Raw genomic sequence first — 21,141 nt, forward strand, 5'->3', positions numbered from 1 at the left:
TCTCTCCAGCAGCTGTTTGTTTTGCTCTCAGCTCGGCGCTCAGGCCTGGTGTCTGAAAACGTCCTTCATGGTGACTTTCCAACTTGGTTTGCCCAGAAATTTGTTTAATCATTTGATTAATCCCACAGTTGCTGCATGTGTAAATTGTCTCTGAGGATGTGCTTTGTGTAGTTAGGTTCACGTCAAACGCCCTCACGCACCTCCCGACACGCAACCCACGCCGTCATCGTCGCCAACCAGCGTGATCGTCTGCCTCATCAAAGCAGTTTTGTTGCTCTTAGTTAAGAGTGTGTGTGTGTGTGTGCTCGCGCGTGCTTGCGTGCGTGCGTGCGTGCGTGCGTGCGTGCGTGTGTGTGTGTGTGTGTGATCTTAACTAGACTAGACAACCTACTTGTCACATACTGTACACACACGTTGGTAGACAGTTCAACAGAAACTTACTTAATACCAGTTTTTGTATTTTTGTATGTTTGATTTACACAAATCATGGATGCTTTTTTAGTTCAATTTGTATTTATTACCTTCCGCTGTACAAATTTGATTAAGAAAAACACAGGTTTGGCGGTAAAGATTAAGATGTGTATATAACATTTTTCTTCTTTGGTTTTTAGGGAAAGTATGAAGTCAAACTGAGTCAAAAGCTTCGAATCTCAGTTTAGCAAACATGTGACTTCAGTCCAGACCACAACCATTGCTCATTTCCATATTTTCAAACTCCAAACGTATTATATCTTAATAAAGCTTAATTACTACCTGATAATTAAAGGACAGTTGTATCATTTGGTGAGTAACTGAGAGAACATCAATTTCAAAACATCCTACTAATGTAACAGGCAAATCACAGGCAGGCAAATGTAAAACTTTAGGAGAAAGGAACAAATGTCTATTAAAGCCAAACTTAAGCACACCAAATCAACCACAACCTGTGCTGTCACTCATCCTCAGCCTGTGTGTTTCTCTGCGGAGCTCTTAAGCACTGTCATCCTGACGCTCTCTGAAAGTCCATGTTCGCTCAGGAAATTCCGAAACTGACAAAACACACACAAGAAAATGAACATAATTAAGTGACCTCAGTGTGATTACTATAGTGATTATTTAACCCAGACTGTCCACTGAGTGGCGCTGTAGCACTGGGCAAATTGAGCAGATACTATCACCCACACACACACACACACACACACACACACACACACACACACACACACACACACACACACACACACACACACACACACACACACACACACACACACACACACACACAGATACACTCTCACATGAGCTCTTGTAAATACACATGCATGGATTCTGTGTCTCACCGCCAGCATGAGCTCTCTGATGTCGTTTTCACTCAGGTCGATCGTAGTGGTGAGCCTCACTTTCATTTGAACGAAATGTTCTATGTAAAACAATCACATTTATGAGGGGAGATCAAACGTACATGATTGGACTGGGTTTGATTGATTTACACTTCACGTAGTTCAGATTAATTCCACCCACTTTGCGTCTGACGCAGCAGTGGGATTGAGAGCTGATCAGACCGGGAGACCTCTGTGCTGAGCGGGCCTGTGGTGGCTCTTTGGTTTGGGGTCACGGTGGTGCTGGGTGAGACTTGCTTGGTTTCGTCTGTAGGATAATGAAATGGCATTAAAAGGGTTAATCACCAGTCTGGGTAAAATTACAATGAAGTGTGTAAGCAGGAACACATTCATTTATTTTATTGTTATGTGAAAATGACAAACATTGGTAAATCCATTGTTTTGTGGTCAAGTCAAAGAATAAAATATAAAAATATAAATAGATACTTAATAAAATATCATGTTCTGGCATTACACCCTGGACCTACTATGATAAAAAAAATCATCTCTCTGGAACAACGTGTGTCCGAATCTGTCCTGAGGTACAGTTTTGAAGGTTCAGGCACGGCTAGGAACGGTGGAAGTTATCTCTTGAGCAGGTTGGATTCATGGCTCCTTCTAATGTTGTTGAGGAAGACAAGCTTGTGATAGTTTCTGTACAGTATAGTATCTGTGCAAGTACTCACTATCTGACGGTTTATTCATCATTATCTGAGGGTTCAGAGGTCAGAATCTATACATCACACAGGTTTAGTCTACACGCACACACACACACAGGTTTTGTTTGAGGTCAGACTGACTCTTTTCTCCGTAGCAGACGAAGCTGAGCGTTCTGTTGCAGTTCTCGTCGCTCCACAGTCCTGCGTTCCCCATATCAGCTGCAACGCATCCCTGCACTCCTGTCACATTATCAGGCTGTCCGCTCCTCCAGTTCTGAAAGGAAGATGTGCTGAGATCCGACCATTGGTGCCCCCTGCAGGGACAAAATGAACATCTCAGCTAATTTTCCATCAATCCCCCATCCTTTCTTTTCCTTTTTTTCCATAATAATATTCCTTTGTTCCTTCTCGCTTTATCTGTGCCTTTATAGATGCACACATAAACATACACACACACACACACCCGACAAACTATTCAGACCTGTGCAGGCCAATCCAGGCCTTCCCTCTGAAGTCACCAGCCGAGCCCTGAGATGTGAGAGTTGTGTTCACCAGCTGGTTCATTTCCTCTATGTTGTCCACGGTGGCCAGGTCAGTGTAGTTTCCCCTGCAGTGCGACTGGGCCTGCAGCCAGGGTAAGACGTCTCTGATGAAGTGGTACTGACGAGCACGGCAGCGGGTAAGAGCACAATACCCTGTGGTTAGATGACAAGACGACATTTGAAGAGTGGAACTAGTCCAAACGTGACAATATTCTGAGGCTAATATATCTACTATGAACAACTACAAAAGACTGGTTAGTATTAGAAGCAATCTGGGATGTTCTCTGTCCCCAGAAGAGGATTCCTAAAAAATTTTAGTGATCCCTGACCTCTTTGTTGTGTCACCATCAGACCAAATATTCCACAATCCCCAAGTTTACAATAAAGTTCTTTGAAGATGTTCTTTGCTTCATTGCTTAGCTCATGTATCCTGGATCAAAACAGATTGTCCAAATCTGCACTAAATGTTTATATTCATGGACCCCAGAGGAGGAATCGTATATCTTAAATCTTCTTGATCCCCCGACATTTTCTCTCGCATCATCAAGCCAAACCTCTCACAGATAAATCAGTCGTCTAGCCAATTTATTTTCAAAGTGAGTGCTCAAATTTCCAATAAAGTTCCTGGGGACATTCCCGATGCCCAAGGGATGAATGTTACCATTTTAGTGATGAGCTTACATGTAGCATCACCCTCAGCCCAACATTTCCACAAGGACATGGTATATCAAAAACTAATATGCAGAGTTTCACTAACTTATCCTGTGCATGGTCATAGTCCCCAGAGGGTGAGGTTTCTTGATGACATACATGGGTGAATTTGCATTATATTGATTAAAACTATACTTACCGATGAGTAAAAGCAGCAAAGACAGCCTCCACCTCATGATCAGACAAATGTGTGTTTATCTGTAATACACAGTTTACTGTTTAATGTATAAAGTGGCTCTTTATTTCTATGCTCCCAGCACCAACAACGTTCACTAGTCACCACATAATGCTAAAAAGCTCTGTGTGTAGGAGACATAAAGTAACATTTCCCTTCAAAAACACATTGCAGACATTAGTAAAGGTTATAATCAGAAGAATTATAATCAGAATAAAACAAAAGACCTTTGGCAAGATTGTCTCTTACCTGCTGCTGTCTGTATGTGGGACGAGTCAGAGTCTCTCTCATACTACCCTGCGTGCACAGACACACATTGTGGTTAAACTGAGCGAGACAAGTCTGATCCAACAAGTTCCTCATAACTTTCCTGTAACTTCATTCGTTTTCACACGTACCGCGATGTGATTCACCTTGACTGAAACAGGTTTAGGCTTTAAGGCTAAAGGGCAGGAGGGGGCACCTGGCTGACCTGAGCTGTGACCCATCAGAGCTTTCAGAGGAGATAAATAGGGTCAGAAAGGTCAGAAAAAACAATTGTCAATGGGGTTAATGGGTTTGTTATTCCAATTGAAACAAAGCACTGTTGTGTTGTAATGTAGTACATGTAGATGCAATAATCACCTGTAGCGCCATCTGTTGGCTTATTTCATGCTTGCCTGGTATGGATTAATCTTTATTGGCTATCAGATAAGCAATTATAAAATTTAGAGAGAAGTCATTTCTAATTGGCCTATTAGAATCGCACATTCTAGACTTAAGTAATCATATCAACTGCTGCTGCTTCACCACTGGATAATGGTTTGTGAACAATACTCAATTCTCTTCCACACAATACAGCACAGGCAAAAATGCGAGTACATCAGGGCTCTAGATGGAATCATGCTCTTCAGTTACATCTGTGAATTTCGTACTGTGACGATGCAACATGTGAGAACGTCTCGTATAAAGGTCACCTGTCATGTGAACAAAGCATCTTGTGTTTAGACAGAGTTCAACAATGGAGTTGAGACACAGTGACGGCATGAAAAGAAATCACTCCAAACTAACTACAGTTCCTTTTAATTTTATTACAAAAACAAAAACTGGATTTTCAGAATTAACAGTACAACATAGCTACTCAGAATAAACATAAAGGGGACAGAGGGGAGGACAGGGGGGGAGGGGGGGGAACCGGTGCGTACTTGTGTGTATGTGTGCACGCGTGTGTGTGAATAAGTTTATAAATCCCATAAAAAAAATCTGAAAGCATCAAAATATGCATCTGTCCTCCGCGAAAACATGATAAGTATGTTCTTTTACCACAATTTGACAAACGTCGAAGAAAACACGAGGGAGGAAAGTGAAGGAGAGGAGGAAGTGGAGGAGAAAAGAGCAAAGCAGGAATCAGAAGTTTCTCAGTCTCATATAAAACACTTGGCAGAAGATGTGTCAAGTCTTTTTTGTTTTACTAATTAAATGTTAAGAAACGTCTTTTCAACAGAAAATGAACACAAAATTCGCAATAAAAACCCACTTTTTTTTTCTTTTTAAACACACACACACAGACACACACGCACACACACACGTGACCCCTGACGAAGATGGAGGGTGAAACAAAAAGCGAGAACGATGAAGGAATGAAGAGGGTGAGGAAATAATAATAAAAAAAAAAAAGTTTGTGTCTTTCCCATATTTCATCATGATGCACACTGACCAACCCAAAAATAAGGGGGCTTCTACTTCTATGTACACATCATGTGTATATGCGAGGAAGAAGAGTCAAAAGAGCCTGTTGGGGCAGAGGGGAAGGGCCGGTTCAGCTAGGTTTGGCAGTATGTGTGTGTGTGTGTGTGTGTGTGACTGTGTGCGAGACTTTTAGTGCCGCCGTTTCTTCTTGGGAGGGGGAGGGGGGGGTACTGTCCGACCCTTCCTCTTCCTTGGATTGGAGGTGTCTTCGTCCTCATAGTGACTCTCTTTGTCAGCTGGAGGGCGACAGAGAGCATTAAAAACACAGCCAGTTATGAGTTTGCCATCATTCCAATGGTCAATCCTCTGCAAGTTCCAGGTACAAACCTTTCCTGGCCTCTTCCTCCAGCTCGTCCCAGTCTTTACCGCTCTCTTCCTCGCTGCCTAGCGACGCACTGTAATCAGCTGAAGACACAGGAGACGGCAGGTCAGCCGAATCAAAACACCCCCGTGTAGGTTGCAAACGTGTGTCTATCTAACACAAGCAAAACACTGTGATGTTACCAGAGTCCTCTGTCTCTGAGTCGTAATCCTCATCACTGTCTTCCCCCTCCTCCTCCTCTTCGTCTGCGGAGGGGTTGAATGTTTCGTCCTCTATTTCCGACTCAGAGTCTTCTTCTCTGCCACTTCCCTGAGGTAACAAAGTGCAAGTGACCAATGAGTTTCCTTTCAAAAAGCTTCAGGTAAGATGGGTTTTTTTTTTTTCCCACCCGCCCGCTCTGCTGAGCTTACCTCGCCCTCCGGGTCCAAGAAGGACCACCCACCCTGCTCGAAGAAGCCCTCAGGATCATCTACGATGGTCTTCATGATCTTGGTCCAGTTCAGAGACTGGACTCCCTCTGTGTACTTGATGTCACATGAGCTGGGAGAAACAGAGAGAAGGAAAGTGAGTGATCACCGGGTTCAATTTCTGGATAAGAGTCAAACGCAAATTATGTCAACAAATAATCAAAGGTCCATAATGGGAGTCCTTGGCCCTTACTTAAGCCACTCCTTGATGGGGTCGAGGGAGTTGACAGGCACGGCGTTGATCATGGTGACCTTCTTGTTGTAGTCCTTGTAGACGATGACCACGTCGAAGTTCTTCAGGTGGAACTGCACACGCTCAAAGTGGACCAACTCCACCTCGTCGAGAGTCACCACGAATGGCGGCTGGAAACAGACACAAGTGAGACTTCTGACATCCCAGACATTCATTCATAAACACTCGACCAATATCGGGAAAATTTGGGGAATCAAAAGGTTTATAAGTTGACAGTACCCACCCACTCAGTAACATTGACAAGAGAACTGGATGTGGGTTGTAGGAGACATGTGCTCCTGTAGGGGGCGCCCTGGAACCTTGAAACGAGACACAGCGAAAAACAATCAAACCTCCACCTTCTAAGCAGCTGCGGTCTGAGCCAATGTGAACCAACTCACCCCAGGTCTCTGAAGGGGACCTCGAACTCCAGCCCCTCCTTCGTCAGCGTCTCCACCTTCTCGATGAAGTTCTTAAAGGCCGACTTGAGCTTGTGCCTCATCTCTCTTTCCATCTGCTCAGCGTACAGGTCGTCGCGGTCGTGCATGTGTTGGTGCTTGCCCAAGTCTGTGGTAATCTCGCCAACCTCCGTGTAAAACTGCACGTCTGTGTGGCGTCTCTTACCGAACATGATAGCGTTCTGGTGGGAGGGGGTCAGAGACGCTGATAAATTGGCGTTTTTTTAGAACAAAGATTGCAATGTGACGCCTGCTAATCACACACCTTGAGATGGAAGTGCAGTACGATGATCATCTCCCCGTCACACGGCTGGAAGACAGCGTGTTTGATGTTGTTGTAAAGGATGTCCACTTTATCACCACGGACTGATGTGAAACGGAAACCTGGTCGGGGAGTCAAGAGATATTTAAGTCACCAAAGTTCATGAGACCTCAGCCATGAAGCACACAATACTGGAATAAAACTGCTTGAATCTGATCTCTGGACCCACTCAAGAGGGTGGCGGTTGACCTTTTGTGTGGAGGAACCTGTAGGCGGAGGTGTCCCCAAAGGTAGTGTAGTGGGTCCTTTTTCGTTTACAATAGTAATGACATGAAAGTATGCAACTTATCCGCCAATGATTCTGGACATTGAGTAAGGTTCCAGAGAAACTAGGTAAATAATTAAATCAGAAAGGTGTATGGCTCCCTGGACATTACGTTTTGCTACATTTAGGTAAGCCGGTGTTATTTCAGCCTAACCCACTATTGAGCAACTTGGCCATTTCCTGGATAGAAGTCCAGGTGGAGGGAGGATAGCTATTCACACCAGGGAAGGTCAACACAAAGGTTTTGGTTGGACAGACGAAGATCCTGGTTAGTTTGGTTGGTAGCCTATTGTGCTAATAACCTAGCGTGGCTTTGAATATGCTCGCCTGATAATGAGCCATCCTTGACAAATAAGCCCAGAAGAATCTTACTTTTCATTAAAAATAAATTAAAACAAAATTATCGAACTCGTTCCACTTTTACACTGCTGAATATCACCAAGTTCCATCTTACCGTTAGTATGCGCCTCCAATGAGCCCTGCATCCTCTTCTGGGCAATGTTGGGTCTGATGTAGAGGTCTTTGAGTTTGGGGTTGCTGCGGTTGAGGTTGATGACCAGCGAGTCTTGCTTGACGATGCCCTCCTTCTCCTTCTCCTCGGCCTCTCGCGTCTTGTAGCGCTTCTGCACCTCCTTGATGATGCGGAAGGCGTTCTGCAGGTTGGTGGAGGGCACCGACGTGTCCCCGGGGGTCTTTAGATTCGATGCCCGGTATGTGCTGAGGGGAAGGAGAAAAGATTTTGCTTTTGACATTGTACAAGTTCTCAAGTTGCATTCATTGGCCTTCCAGTAAACGTTCATGAAAGGAAGTATAAAACATATATAACGACGGTTCACACTTACATTTCTTTGACAAATGTGGCGTCTGGATTGGGAAAGATATTTCCTTCCTGGCGACCCAGAGAGCTACCTGGGACGTAGAAGTTGATTCTCAGGTACGTGTAGTCTCCTTCTACGGACATACTAATGTTCTAGACAGGAAAATGAGATGAATTGATATAAGTGCAACCCGGCAAAAACTTAGCTACACCACAATGTGTAATTCTGCACTTTAGGAAAACCACTATTGTGAATAATAAATCCCTATGGCTGTACTGCATACTGTTGGTCAAGCATTTCAAAACTAACCACGTACGGTAGAGTTAAGTGGGGATTTGTGGAAGTGGTACCTTGATGGTGGCAATGTGAAAAGGCGTTGCGATGCCAAAGACCGGCATGACGACGGTCTCGTACTTCTTGTCGATGAAGATCTTCATGTCCCTGATGTCCTTTTCTCTGGGCATCTGGGACACGTTCTTATAGGACACGTTAGATTTTCTGGCCCTGAGAGAGAAAAAAAATTGGGCGACCCAATTAATGACCAGAAACTTACTTACATGTGCGAACACAACTCAGTTTCTATGGCTGGATTATCGCCTCTCAGCGCCACAACTCACTTCTGAATCTGCTGCTCGCCTTTCTGCTCCGTCAGGCGCCGCTTGGCCTCCTCATTCAAATGATCAGCTAACTCCTTCTGATGTGCCCGCCTCTTCTCCTCTGCCGTCATCTCGTTCTGGGCGTTGCAAGAAAAGCGTGACAGTGATCGCATAAGACACAGGAGGACTTGTGTATCCGAAAAAGCACGCAGAATACACACGTAACCCTAATCTCACACTCTCACACACACATACCCTGGTCCTGTCTGCCAGCAGCGCCGCACTGCGTGCCCCCTTCCCCAAAAGCTCTTCAGCATCGTCTCCGTCTTCCTCTTCATCTTCCTCGTCATCATTCTAGGAACAAATAAGACAGCGGTCAATTTTCGTAGTTGGGACACAAGATGCATTTTCGCCTCTGGGAAAATAAAGCGCAAACCACAGCTACCTTCAGAAAGATCCCCACGTTCTTTATTTTCTTCTTGACCGGCGTGAGTACCGTTGCAGCGTCCTCCTGTTTCAGAGACGTTAAAGGCTGCCGTTAGTTAGAGCCCAACAAAAACTTTGCAGGTATAGACTCCAAACTAAACTGCCTTGCTTTGTAGCTCATTGGCAAAGAGAATCCCTCTTACCTCGTTGATCTGTATTGTGTCGCCAATAAACAAGGCGTACTTTTTCTGTTCCTCCTTCTTGCCTTCTTTGTTGAGAAGTTCAGCAAAACCCAGACTGATACTGAGCACCATGCCTGTGGACGGATGAATGAAAGGACACACACATATATATGCATGTTACCTCTGTGTGTTAACCAACTGGGAAGGGTAAATTACTGTTAGCAGCCAGAAATTGTCCAATCCGTAAACATGATCCTCACCTTTCTTCAGTTTGTACTGGTTTTTAGCATTCAAAACCAAGGAGCCTTCTCTAAACTCAATGCCCATGGCAAAGCTGCAATGAGGAGGAAAATGAAGATATTAGACACGAGTGTGAGAGTGTGTGGAAAAACTCCAGCTTTGTGTGCATTTACCCGAGGTTTTTGGTCAGCTTCGAAACGAGATCAGACTTCTCTTTCTTCACGTACTCCAGGACGGCGTTGTAGGCGTCACAGATCTTCACACCTGTGAAAAGAAAAAAGAAAAATCCAGCATTCATTGCAGCTGTTAAGTGGACAGTATGTACCACGTACAATCTAAAGCTCCCACTCCTGCCACGCTCCTGATCTCACCGTGTTTAAGCTCCTTGAGCAGCTCCTCCTCCACCTGTAGCAGGAAGTTGTAGTTGTCCTGCATCTCCTGCGGCGGGTCCACCATGAGGGTGCGCACCAGGTTGGAGCAGTACGACTTGTAGCGGATGCCCATGGCGCACGTGATGGCGCCAAAGTGTATGTGGTTCTTATCACTGGTAGACAGACGGAGAGAAAAGTCGGTTAAAATATCAGAAACAGTGGAGAGCTCTTTTGTAGACATTTCCTATGTTTACCTGACGACGCTGAACTTGAGGCTGTAATTTCCTCCGCTCTGGATGATGGGGGGGTAACACATCTCCACCGTGGAGGGGTCGGCGCCGCTCAGATACTTCTTCTCCTCGATGGCCTTCTCTACGGACTCGGCCAGCTTGCTGTGGCGCACTTTCTGTTGCGAGACGATTTGCATTTTAAAGAGCGCCTGTCCCATTCACACAGATGTAAACATGACCTACTCTGCTGAGGAGGGTTTGCTGCCTTTTGTAAACTAAATATTTAAGGGTATTGACAGATTAATCGATGATGGAACTGATCAGTTATAACCCCCCAAAACACCGCTTTAAGAAACAGGAAGTGTAAAATGAAATGTTTCTCTATCTTTACCATCCATTTTAAGTCAAAAGGGTCAAATATATCAAATATCTGAACTGAAGAAAGAGGCAGCAGTCACGTAAGTCCTCCTCACCTCGTCTGCGTCAACAATCTCCATGACCCTCTCCTTGAAGAACTTGGAGTAAACCTCGCTGGTGATAGCAGCAGCCTTCTTCATCAGACCGAGCTCGCCATCCTCCTTCACCGCCATCGTGTACGCGACCACGGCGCTGATGTCAACCTGGGAGAAAGGCATGAACATTACAGGACCAAAATAAGGAGGACAAAATATTCTCCGGGTTTTCAGAGTAAAAGCACCTTCTTGAAACCGGTCTTTGGACGAGTCGGTTACCTTCTCGAGTCCCTCGGCTGTGATTGTGTCGTTCCAGCTCTTCATGTACTCCCCGGGGAATTTGTCCTTGCTGAACACTCCCACCGTTTTCCCTTCTTTGCTGCCTCTGATCGCCTCGATCATCTTGTCGAAGTTGGCCTTGTTGCTTTCATTCTGAGAGACAACGAGACACAGGCAGCAAAAAGTGTTTCTACCAAAGCCATCACAAAACAGATTCCTCTTAAGGACAAAGCCCTTTCTGCCTTACCTTTTCTCTGGTGAGCAGGGTGATGGGTGGGACACCGTTGGCGTTCTCGTTGCCTTTAGTTATGGCCACCTGTTTGAGAAACTCCACCTTCTTCTTGCTTGCCAGGAAGATGATTTTGGTGTCACAAAACACCATGATAGTGTCAGTCAACTCGTAGCCGAATAGCCACGTCTGAGGGCAATTGAAAGGACATTAGGGGGTAAGAGAGAAAATCAATTAACATGAGGTGTGAGTGACAAATAACAACGGCGATCGAATCTTCAGAACATATCAAACATGAACTACAGTTTCTGAATATTTTTACGTCTTACTCTAGAGTAGGAACTCTCTGATGGTTGAGGGAGCCCTGAAGCGAACATCACTAATACAGGTGAGAGAGGCGAGCGTTCCCCAGCCCAATCAGGAGAATTTTTGAAGAAAGTGAAACAAGCAACAGGGAATTTTCAAAACTTTGGAAGAAAACGAAAAAGTACACCAAAACTAAAAAAAATCTCCACTGTTTTGAAGGGAGGTGTTGACATTTTGTAGAAATACATTATCTCTGTGGTAGGTCCTGTTTAAGCCTGTTCCTTCCTCATTGCACCCTGGACGATCATCATCATCCATCCATCTATTAGATAACTATTAGCGTTTTAAGCTGAGGCTGTCACTGTCTACACTCCGGGTTGTGACGTTTACAACTTATGGGCAGAATTCTTATCACGTCAATGCGCCCACGCTGTACACGTGGACAGATCCCATCACAGTTACCCCCCGTACAAGAACGCATGTTAATGACAGGTGTAAATGGCCACCTTGGATAAACATGCATGCGTTTAAAAGTCAAGTCCACAGTCAAGTAGACTCCACTACTTTGTCATGTGTAGGTTGTGGTTGGTGGCAGCAGTTTGCCCTCCTCACCTGTATGGCTGTTGACTTGGCATACACGATTTCCTCATCCACTCCCACAGACACCACAATGGCATCGACTTTGCCAAACTCATCTTCTCCTTTCTGTGGAATGAGAAAAACATTATGGACGTTTGTAAGATCGCAACACTGTTAATAACTCTTTCCTGTGTTTTCAGTAAGGGCCACAAAGCAGGTGTTACACAAGTTAATACATCACACTCAAACTGCTTCATCACATCATTCTGCATCTACTGGCAGCTGACTCTACAAAGTGGGTTTGAGGCTCTTTAAACCAGTTGGGAACGACCAAGAAGTGCATTTTCGTATAGAAGCAACTTAAACCGTTGACTGCCAATGGGCTAACATGATGAAACAGGAAACATCTAATAAACCATATTCAACCACTTTTAAAATGAGCTTATTAGTGACAAACCTTAAGTTTCTTTAATGCATCAACGTTGAAACGCGAATTAACACATGTTAGTGGTCTCCAGCGGATCAAACGGAGATAAAACTATTACTCTGCACATGTTGCAGGGATGCTGACGTTATCCTGAGGCTAAGTTAGCCATCTAGCATTAGCGTGTGGCTAACAGAAATAAAAACGGTAGTAAACACGTTGGCAGTTAACTGAGCACCAAGCATGTCTATTCGATACACTGTGTGGTTTTATCAACACTTGTATACGCAATTACTTTGCAACAACAAAGGCTGAGTCACGATAATGAGTCGGTTAGCTTTGTTAAAGGTGCTAACAGGCTAGCTAAGGCGGTGAATGGACTGATTGTGTGCGGACATGAGGTAGCTAGCCTGTTTTGTCTCCACGCTAGAAGCAGACACTTCTGTGGTGAAACTCGGGCTTATTTCACAAAACGTGTTGATGGTGAATGGAGATTAAATGCAAAAACGATTAAGCGGAAAGCGGTTAGCATCTTGGTGCCGACGCGGGCCTTTTTTCGCCGGGTGTGAGCGCCGGATCCGTGCGGGGAAACAGCACCGCTCACGCCGACAACAGAGTCAACACGCCGGGCTGCTGCTGCAACTGCTGCTGCTTCCCCGTAGCTTTCATCACTTTCACCCACTTTCTCGCCTCCATTAGCCCGCGTTTACCTTCCAGTTGCCGTATAGTCGTTTGATCCGGCGGTAGTACGCTTCCTTGTCCAGGTTGACGGCCATGGTGCGTCCTCAGCTCCAAACTCCAGCTCCCGGCTTGGCTCCACAGCAGGCCGGATGATGAGGATGATGATGATGATGATGATGGTCCCCTGTCAAGTAACAACAACGCACCGAGCTCCGCAAACCGCTACGAGATGTTGCCGCTGCTTCCCTTATAATGTCACTACAAAGGCCTCCTGCGCCAACGAGCAAATAAAACAAACCACACATGTGTTAAAATACGATCATGGATTAAAATCGAATAAATTATCAGTCATAAGCGCGTTATTCATAACACACCAGTACACACACATTCCATCCGAATGTTATAATTAACTCCCCCTCCTTTCCTTCCTCCCTTGCGTTCCCCTCCCTCCCCCTTGCATCTTTACATATAAGCAAGCATCATTAAAACCATTGTTGACTTTTATCTTTATTAATTAAATATTTCAATAAGGAAAATATATAAATGTAATGTACGGCTAAATCATATTTTCAAATTTTATAATTTTAGTGATATGTTTGTGGCGCATTTAATGTCAGTTGTGGCGATGTCGTCAAACAGCACCCCCTGTCTGTTGTTGATCACGTTGCTTTTTCCCGCCATGGTGGATTTTCCCGCCATCGTCATCAAAGCTTTGCGTGACGCCAGTCTCGCGATACAAGCTGCCTGCTGCGAGTTTTGGACGCGTTTTTTTAACTAAAACTTTAAAGATGATTTGAGCTCTATCTTCATTATGTTTTTATTATTTGTTCTTGTTTGTTTTTACACACATTAAGATGACCTGTGTTATTAATGAAATAAGTGCGACTCAGGCTCACCCAGAAGTGTCATGAGAAATGTGTATTAAAACACATTTCTTTTTATTTCACCATTTCCATGATATCTACAGTAAACCAGATCCATCATCCATTGTTTACAGTTTTTGGCAGCAGCCTCTCTGGTTGGTTCTCCACACTCCCAAGATGAAACACTGACATGATAAAAGCTTTATGTATTCCAGTAGTGTTGTCAGCGCTGCTCAGTATTTCATCACAACCAACCAATTTCATTTCGCCGACAAAATCTTAACACAAATTTAAAAAGCTCCGATGTTGCCGGGTGCCAAGCAGGATGGAGCACTCAAGCAGGTCAGGAGGTTAATATGTATCATCAGCCGAAGCACCTGTGTTGGTTAAAAACCTCCAAATGATCAAAGACCTAAATCTAAAAAGCATTTGGCTGGTAATTTAAGTTTAACCGTACCTCACAATTCCAAATGAGCATGATGTAAGACTATTTGTGCTTAGCCCAGTTGTCGGTCTGTTGCCGCTGGCCCCTGGCAACCAAAGCAGCCATAGGTTACATTATTGCAGCATGATTTAACATAAATCACCTGTAGTCTCATTCGCTCATCACTGGTCACAGTTGAGGGAAGGGAGTTGGAAGCTTTTCTCAAAATTAATACATCAGCAAAATCACAATTCCCTGCATTTTTAAACACAATTAAAAACAAAATTTCCATATAAAATGTCATAATTATTTATCTACAAGTCCATAATTTAAATTCTTGATAAGATTATCTGCGGTTCCGGCTCCGCGGTTCTCCTGCGGTGAATCCGGAACGGCAGAGTCAGGTCTCTTTGCCCTCTTTAAATGTGGTTACGCCATTATTCACTCATTCATCCAGTTATGAGCCCTCAATCCCACCGTCAGACCTCAGTAAAATAGTATTCACAGATATTTCTAGGTTTGTTTTATTCAACCCTCGGTGACAAACCTCGACCCCTACGGCACGACCGAACCGTAAAGTGCCAATACTACCTGACCTGGATCTGTCATTCATCCAACCATTCATTCAGTCAGTCATTCATATGTTCAGAAGCATTTCATTTACGTCCCGTCCTCATCCATCAGATGTGTCCTTGTCCCTATGAGACGGTGGCAGAGTTCTGTCCTCGGATGGCGCACCAGGCCATGAAGACGTCCCTGCGGAGGAGAGAAAAGAACGGCAGTGTCATGTTTCAAATCTTTACACAGGCAGAACCACCCCCACCCCACCCCCACCTCTTGAGTTAACGCACCTGCAGTGTGTAGCAACACACTCGTTACTACAGTACTCTTTGTCCCAATCTTTGTCCTCCACCGCCGGTTTGTTGCAGCCAGCGCGTACACAAATGTTGGGGCTGACGGCAGGCGCCACGCTCAGTCCAGGGACAACGTTCACCTCCACCTCCATCTGACAGAGACGAGGACGCACACAGGTCTACATTTGGGTGTCTTCCAGATTATTGGCAATCATATTACATATGTGGGACTTTTATTTTGCTGAGCTTACCCCTTCTTCAGCCACTTCCTCAACAGCGGTCGACTGTCCAACCTCCACCGTCACAGCAGACGAAGAGGACGAGGACACCGACATGGCTGTGGGCGTCTCACCCGCTGAGGTCACAATGATGGGCGCGTTCAAATCAGACTGGCGCGACGAGGGGACTACCTTGATCTGCAGGGGAGGTGGCGCCGTGGCGGCCGCCGCGCCCCCTCCCCGTGGCTTGGCCTGCAGGGGTGGGGGCGCCTGGGCGTGCACCATCTGCTGCAGGCGCGGTGGGGGAGGGGTGCTCTGCATCTGCTGCAGCGGCGGAGGCTGGCGTGGCGAGGAGGCCGCCGACGTCGTGACCGGCGAGGCCGTGACCGTTACGGCGCCAGAAGGTAGCTGCAGCTGCTTGATGATGATCTTGGTGACGGTGGGGGGGTTCAGGGCGGGTGTGGCCGGCGGTGGGGGTTTGCTGGCGCCAGTGCGGGAGCGAGTGGTGACCTGGGGCAAGTCCATGATGATGTTGGAGGTACAGATGTTGGTGATTGTGTTCTCCTCAGGGTTATAATGCTGGGACCTGGTGGAGCGGGAGGCGGTGGCGAGCGTGGCGGTGACCGCAGGAGCCGGGGCTGGAGGGGAGGGCGACGGCGACGTGTCCATGACTTCAATGGGGGACTGAAGACAAAGACAAACAAGAAAAGAAGGCATGATGAGGAGTCTAATGATGAGATGCTCAATGAGGCCGCCTGACTCATGATGGAGTCATTGTGACTCACCTGAGAGGTCTGTCTCGCTCTGTACTCTGCCAAAGCCTTCAAGTAATCTTTCTTTGCCGCTTCATTTTTCCTCTTGTAAACCTAATTGAAGGGAAACCATGAGCACGGTATGAGACTTCACTTGAGAACCTGGCAATCGCTGTCCATTTCCCTCTTACCTGCTTCTGTTCCTCCCCCAGGCTGTCCCACATGGACGCCACTATCTTGGACACCTCTCCAAACGCTGCATTGGGGTTTTGTCCCTTGATTGCCGCCTGCGTGTCCCTGAAGAACAACGCGTAGGCCGACACAGGTTTCTGAGGCTGGTTGGGGTCTTTCGGCGGCTTAGTCAGCTTCCCCGGCTTTCTGTTTCCTCCTCCTACCTTCTGACCGACAGCTGTGGACACGCTGGGCGCCGGGGCGGAGAGCGTGGAATCCGACAGCGAGGGGTCGAGGGAGATGACCCCAGGAGAGACGGCGAGAGAGACGGGCGATTCCACGAGGACGCTCTGAAAGGGATGAGGTCAGAATGTTTGTTTCTGATAAACAGTCGTCTTGATACTGTACAAATATCATTCAGTACACAAATACTGTCACTCACCCTTCTGAAAACGACCATGTCGTCATCCTGGAGCGAGGACGTGGGTGACGCTGAAGCTGACAGTGGGTGATCAGGCGACTGGGGGCGTTGTAGTATATTCCCGCCTCCAAGTCCGAGGCCCAGCTGAGCGCTGAGCTCGGAGTGGTCAATAGTAGTCAGCTGGTTGGTCCCTAACAGGCCTTGGCCCATGTCGCTCAGCGGGACATCGATGGTCATTTGGGACGAGCTGCTGAACTGAGAACCAATGGGATGGCCCAGATCCTGGAGTGACAGATGATGGGAAAATGGGTAAGATGGCGCTGAAACTGGTGTTAAAACCAGGAAGAAACATTCAGTTCTGCCCTGCTCACCATGCCCAGCGTGGAACCCAGCAAAGCACCGCCCCCTGCTTGGTTCATCACCCCCAGACTCAGATGATCCAGTCCCTGTGCGCTGGCGTTGACAAAGGTGGAAGCGAAAGAGGGGTCGTCCCCTTCGACCACAGCGTTCCCCGGCACCACCACGCTGTCGGACGGGCCCGTGTCCGAAAGCCCCCCAAAGTGGGACACCACATCCGACACTGTGAGGGCCGAGTCTGGATCCAGGGAAATGGGCGGAATCTCAAACTCCTCATCGCCGAGGCTGGGAGTGTGGAACGTCTGCACAGAGGAAGAAAATGGATCATTAGAGTCCTGCCTCAGAAGACTTCTCTGGCGGACAGTGGAACATTTGCTAATTCAGGTCATGCGCGACATATCCGTTTGAAGCTTCTGACTGTCTTTGGAACAAATGTCCTAAAGCGCAAACACAAGGACGATACTGAGGGGGAGCTACGGCAGCACAGGACTCGAGACGCGGGAGCCTCACCTCTGAAGATGAGAGGAAGGGATGACTGGAGCCAGAAATCGTCAGGTAGTTGTCACTGCCTCCCGGAAACTGAAACACACGGGCGGATAAATTGGTGATGGGAAAAAAACTGAACTGGGACATTTGCAGCAGCAGTAAAGTAAATAGTCAGTCTGCTATCATCAGACTGGGGTCAAGTTCTTATTGCAACTGGGTTTCCAATGTGGTGAACGTAAACATTCATCCATCATCTCTATACCCTCCAAACCCATGCAGGGGTCGCATTAGGCTGCAGCTTATCCCAGGGTTGGTTCTGATAAAATAAAAAAGTAAGGAAATAATATCCTTTGTGTGGCCATTGAGATATCTAAACTCAAAGATACCAAACAGGAATGTTTGCATCAAAACAGGCAGCCAATAGAATATGATCTCATTTAACCCACAGACACGTGGATTCATATTAGACACGGTGCTGCCTGACAGCCTTAGTTATCGTACAGATATGACAGGCTGGGGAGGGGGCATTGTGTCTGAGTTAAGGAGTTTCCTCATTCATAAGGAGTCACCTTGTTGTCAGAGTCAAATCCATTGAACGCCTGCGGATCCAAGAACTCTGGATCGCCGTCGTGCTGCCCGGTACCATCGGTGAGATCCGAATAAAAATTCAGGTCCATCTTCTCAACTGGGCCTCATATAACAGACTCCTGGTGCCACAGGGCGGTGGGCAATGAGCCGAAATCCCCCCTGACCTGACGTTTGACTGAAATTCTGGGGGTGACGTTAACGCCGTTTTGGGGAGAGCCACCCCACAAACAAAACGATCTTATGCTGTTATAAACACCAAAGCCAGAGCTGACAGATGCTGGGTTCACTCACGCTGCTAAAACGGAGCATGTGCACTCCAGTAACCGGGCCAAAAATAACCCGTCTGTCTGTCTGCCGGCTGTCTGGCTGGCTAGCAACCGAGGTAACGTGGCTGTCCACCCCAGTCTTGCTGACTTGCCCTGCCGCGGCTTAGCTTAGCTGCTCTGACGCAAGGATGCGGTACTCGAACGCAACGCTCCACGCACAGCCCGGCGCCCGTTTGTCCGTCGGTCTTCAAACGTCGCATTGACCAAAGAACGGTGAGTGGGGAAACCTCGGCAACTCATTCACCGGGCGATCGAGATCGACTGTCGCGACGGAAGGCGAACAGAGTCCCCCGTTTTCCGTTCGTGTTGACCCGGGCCAGGCTACTTAATGGATCCCGAGCCACGGATGGATCAGCACGGATAACGGAGAGGAGGGGGAGACCGGCTGCTGCGTCAAGCTCGCTACACACGGAGGACTAAACCGGACGTTGAATTGTGTGTATAACCACAATTGTGTCAGACTGCTATTATTTCTGCTTACTAAAAAGTTGTAATACGACCACAACTACCACCATTATCAGCATTGTGACTTCTAATGCAGGTATTGTCGATATTATGAGTACAAATATTTATAGTAATATTATGGACTGTACTTATATAGTCCTAATAGTATTATAACTAGTTGTACTCATAATTATCATTAGAAATACAGGTATTACTAGTGTGCAGTACACACTAGTATTACAAATGTTAAGGAGTGTTTGAGGATACATTTACGAATCCGATGCATCAAATCAAATTATTGAATAAAAAATTATCACCTTGAAGGAAAATCGAAAATAAATTTGAATACACTGAGAAAATAATTAGATTCTTTGTCGGCCTTTGAAAGCGTGTGCTTACGTTCCCATGGTCCTGATTATAAACTCAGTGGTTTAACAAATTTGTGTGGAATTACAAATTAATCTATTCTAATTTGATTACAGATTTTTGAGTTCAAATACGACAATAACTACTATTTATCGAGCATGCAAACAATCTTTTTATTTTGAAATGTAAACTGGAAACCACCTGTCGTCACTTTCTCCTTGACAAATCTAGCTGAAAAGCAGCTGAACTACATTTACCGATTGTGACTTAAACATAAAAACCCCGAATATTAGTTTAGTAAAACAACCAAAACTGGGCTGAATCAAAGCAAACAAACGGGGAGAACAGACTCGTAAAACTGCCTGTCAGCAGCGGTCTGACAGCTTCGCTCACCTCCTGTTCTGTCACAGTGGTTCGCTCCGGTGGCCTCTCTCTACAACGCTCAAACCGGGGACCACCAGACTTTTGTAGGGAGGGGGGAGAAAAAGGATTTTGTCATTTTGCGTTCACAACCCAACGAGTTGAAGTTACAATATGACTAATCTGACTCTAACATAAAAAATCTGCTTCTTGGTAGCGGTAATCTTTTTTCGCTTTAGCGTCGAGTACTTATTAATTCACTAAACACACAGCAAAACTACATCCAAAACACAAAGTAAAGGCTTAACGATTTGCAATGGGACAAAAATCAAACAAGCAAATTCGGTTTAATTGATTAAATAAAGGGATAAATCACACAGGTCGGGCCGTACGTCAGAAGGCCATTGTTGTGTTTGTGCAGTGCGAGATGTACACAAAGGTGTTTTGTATTACGTGGAAAGGTTCTAATACTACAACTCTTCTTACCTCCATGCTCACCCCGGGTGTTTGATTAATGTTTTGTTTTTAATTCCACTTTTGTTAGTGAACTTCGCCCAGAAATGAGTTCCTCAAATATCTCAACATGGCACCGGCTTCCGGATTGTACGTACGAGTGGAAGTGACGCCAGCGCGACGCATTTTCTAACCTTTATTTAAACAACGACACGTGCACAAAATACATGAATGAAAGAAAATGTAATATACTGTATATAATGTAATATTAAATTGTCACTGCAATTCGTTTTGATAAAGTTCAAAGTGAAGAATAGGAGAATATCCCTAAAATTAAGAGTTTGGTTATCATGAACCACTTCCAAAATAACATTACACTTCCAATTCTGAATATTTATACATTGAGCAACCTTTAATAATGCCTGAACGTGTATCGCTCATTTCAGTAATTCAAAATTGTGATGTGACAATTAAACAACAAAACCAAACATCGGAAGAGTCAAGTGTCTTTTCTTTCAAAATGTCTTTATTTATTCCCGTATTTTTTCAAGCAAATTTTTAGAAGTGTTTTTTCTATTAATGTAATTAAAAAAAGATAAAACTCGGGATCTTTTTTTGTCTTTATGTACAAGCGAGAAAACATTTAGGAAATAAAAACGAACGTAAAAAGAATCCCTGCACAAAAACACTGAGAACAAAAATGAAAAAGAACAAAGCATCAGATTGACTTTACAGCTCCTCGCTTTACGGCAGCAACAAGCTTACAAGCAATACGGGCGCCAGGGCTTTACTCCATCACACACGCACACACACACACGCACGCACAGCAGGATGGGTTTATTTCAGGTGGACGGTGAGTGGGAGTTTCGCGGTAAAAGCCTGCATGACGGAGCACAGCCAAGATTCTCATTAGAAGGAATGGAATACACTGTGTGGAACTAAACTGAGCACACAGCCATTAATCAATCATACACTGTACACACACACACTTCTCTCCAAAACATTA

The 21,141-nt window shown here is 45.7% G+C and overlaps 4 protein-coding genes across 9 annotated transcripts in view; all 4 read right to left on the minus strand.

Annotated features, from left to right (window-relative positions):
- Positions 1 to 507: 507 nt before the first annotated feature.
- LOC143010314 (macrophage mannose receptor 1) lies at positions 508 to 3,823 on the minus strand. The gene is made up of 7 exons (XM_076162587.1): positions 3,695 to 3,823; positions 3,410 to 3,468; positions 2,499 to 2,712; positions 2,159 to 2,331; positions 1,501 to 1,626; positions 1,320 to 1,399; positions 508 to 1,028 (listed from the first exon to the last, which is right to left on the minus strand). The coding sequence occupies exons 2-7, from the start codon at positions 3,444 to 3,446 to the stop codon at positions 942 to 944; spliced, it is 717 nt and encodes a 238-aa protein (XP_076018702.1). The 5' UTR covers positions 3,447 to 3,468; positions 3,695 to 3,823; the 3' UTR covers positions 508 to 941.
- A 668-nt stretch (positions 3,824 to 4,491) lies between these two features.
- supt16h (SPT16 homolog, facilitates chromatin remodeling subunit) lies at positions 4,492 to 13,459 on the minus strand. Of its 2 annotated transcripts, XM_076162606.1 has the most exons (24): positions 13,082 to 13,459; positions 11,981 to 12,073; positions 11,081 to 11,251; positions 10,834 to 10,986; positions 10,576 to 10,722; positions 10,127 to 10,278; positions 9,873 to 10,045; positions 9,675 to 9,765; positions 9,522 to 9,595; positions 9,283 to 9,395; positions 9,099 to 9,164; positions 8,909 to 9,007; positions 8,675 to 8,790; positions 8,408 to 8,561; positions 8,082 to 8,209; positions 7,694 to 7,956; positions 6,918 to 7,036; positions 6,596 to 6,834; positions 6,439 to 6,514; positions 6,156 to 6,325; positions 5,906 to 6,035; positions 5,678 to 5,804; positions 5,501 to 5,578; positions 4,492 to 5,409 (listed from the first exon to the last, which is right to left on the minus strand). In XM_076162606.1, the coding sequence occupies exons 1-24, from the start codon at positions 13,145 to 13,147 to the stop codon at positions 5,303 to 5,305; spliced, it is 3,105 nt and encodes a 1,034-aa protein (XP_076018721.1). In that variant the 5' UTR covers positions 13,148 to 13,459; the 3' UTR covers positions 4,492 to 5,302. The 2 variants fall into 2 exon arrangements, with proteins under 2 accessions (XP_076018721.1, XP_076018722.1); XM_076162607.1 differs by lacking the exons at positions 11,981 to 12,073; positions 13,082 to 13,459 and adding an exon at positions 11,392 to 11,489.
- A 492-nt stretch (positions 13,460 to 13,951) lies between these two features.
- tox4b (TOX high mobility group box family member 4 b) lies at positions 13,952 to 20,562 on the minus strand. Of its 4 annotated transcripts, XM_076162622.1 has the most exons (10): positions 20,169 to 20,562; positions 19,716 to 19,784; positions 17,623 to 17,691; positions 17,127 to 17,414; positions 16,777 to 17,037; positions 16,355 to 16,684; positions 16,197 to 16,277; positions 15,445 to 16,095; positions 15,191 to 15,345; positions 13,952 to 15,095 (listed from the first exon to the last, which is right to left on the minus strand). In XM_076162622.1, the coding sequence occupies exons 1-10, from the start codon at positions 20,172 to 20,174 to the stop codon at positions 15,038 to 15,040; spliced, it is 1,968 nt and encodes a 655-aa protein (XP_076018737.1). In that variant the 5' UTR covers positions 20,175 to 20,562; the 3' UTR covers positions 13,952 to 15,037. The 4 variants fall into 4 exon arrangements, with proteins under 4 accessions (XP_076018737.1, XP_076018738.1, XP_076018736.1 ...); XM_076162623.1 differs by lacking the exon at positions 19,716 to 19,784 and having other exon boundaries at positions 20,169 to 20,558; XM_076162621.1 differs by lacking the exons at positions 19,716 to 19,784; positions 20,169 to 20,562 and adding an exon at positions 18,168 to 19,075.
- A 128-nt stretch (positions 20,563 to 20,690) lies between these two features.
- Positions 20,691 to 21,141, minus strand: part of slc12a6 (solute carrier family 12 member 6) — a 15,140-nt gene continuing 14,689 nt past the window's right edge. For both annotated transcript variants that reach the window (XM_076162619.1, XM_076162620.1), the window contains exon 26: positions 20,691 to 21,141. This exon is cut by the window's right edge and continues 1,021 nt beyond it. The gene's annotated coding sequence lies outside the window, so the exon portion shown is untranslated.

The sequence above is a fragment of the Genypterus blacodes genome, unplaced genomic scaffold, assembly GCF_046128005.1.
Source record: "Genypterus blacodes isolate CSIRO-AG114 ecotype Tasmania unplaced genomic scaffold, CSIRO-AGI_Gbla_v1 ptg000122l_1, whole genome shotgun sequence".
NCBI lineage: Eukaryota > Metazoa > Chordata > Actinopteri > Ophidiiformes > Ophidiidae > Genypterus > Genypterus blacodes.

Excerpts from the sequence above, each read along its gene's own strand:
- tox4b (XM_076162621.1), bottom strand. The coding sequence starts at position 18,275 with ATGGACCTGAATTTTTATTCGGATCTCACCGATGGTACCGGGCAGCAC. Across the intron at positions 17,038-17,126 it reads TGGGTTCCACGCTGGGCATG|GATCTGGGCCATCCCATTGG; the intron begins GTGAGCAGGGCA and ends CTGTCACTCCAG. Across the intron at positions 16,278-16,354 it reads TGGGGGAGGAACAGAAGCAG|GTTTACAAGAGGAAAAATGA; the intron begins GTAAGAGGGAAA and ends CCCTTCAATTAG.
- supt16h (XM_076162606.1), bottom strand. The coding sequence starts at position 13,147 with ATGGCCGTCAACCTGGACAAGGAAGCGTACTACCGCCGGATCAAACGA. Across the intron at positions 10,987-11,080 it reads CCCTGCTCACCAGAGAAAAG|AATGAAAGCAACAAGGCCAA; the intron begins GTAAGGCAGAAA and ends GTTGTCTCTCAG. Across the intron at positions 6,036-6,155 it reads CCCATCAAGGAGTGGCTTAA|CTCATGTGACATCAAGTACA; the intron begins GTAAGGGCCAAG and ends TGTTTCTCCCAG.
- LOC143010314 (XM_076162587.1), bottom strand. The coding sequence starts at position 3,446 with ATGAGGTGGAGGCTGTCTTTGCTGCTTTTACTCATCG. Across the intron at positions 1,627-2,158 it reads CGTCTGCTACGGAGAAAAGA|ACGAAACCAAGCAAGTCTCA; the intron begins GTCAGTCTGACC and ends ATTATCCTACAG. Across the intron at positions 1,029-1,319 it reads TCAGAGAGCTCATGCTGGCG|TTTCGGAATTTCCTGAGCGA; the intron begins GTGAGACACAGA and ends GTGTTTTGTCAG.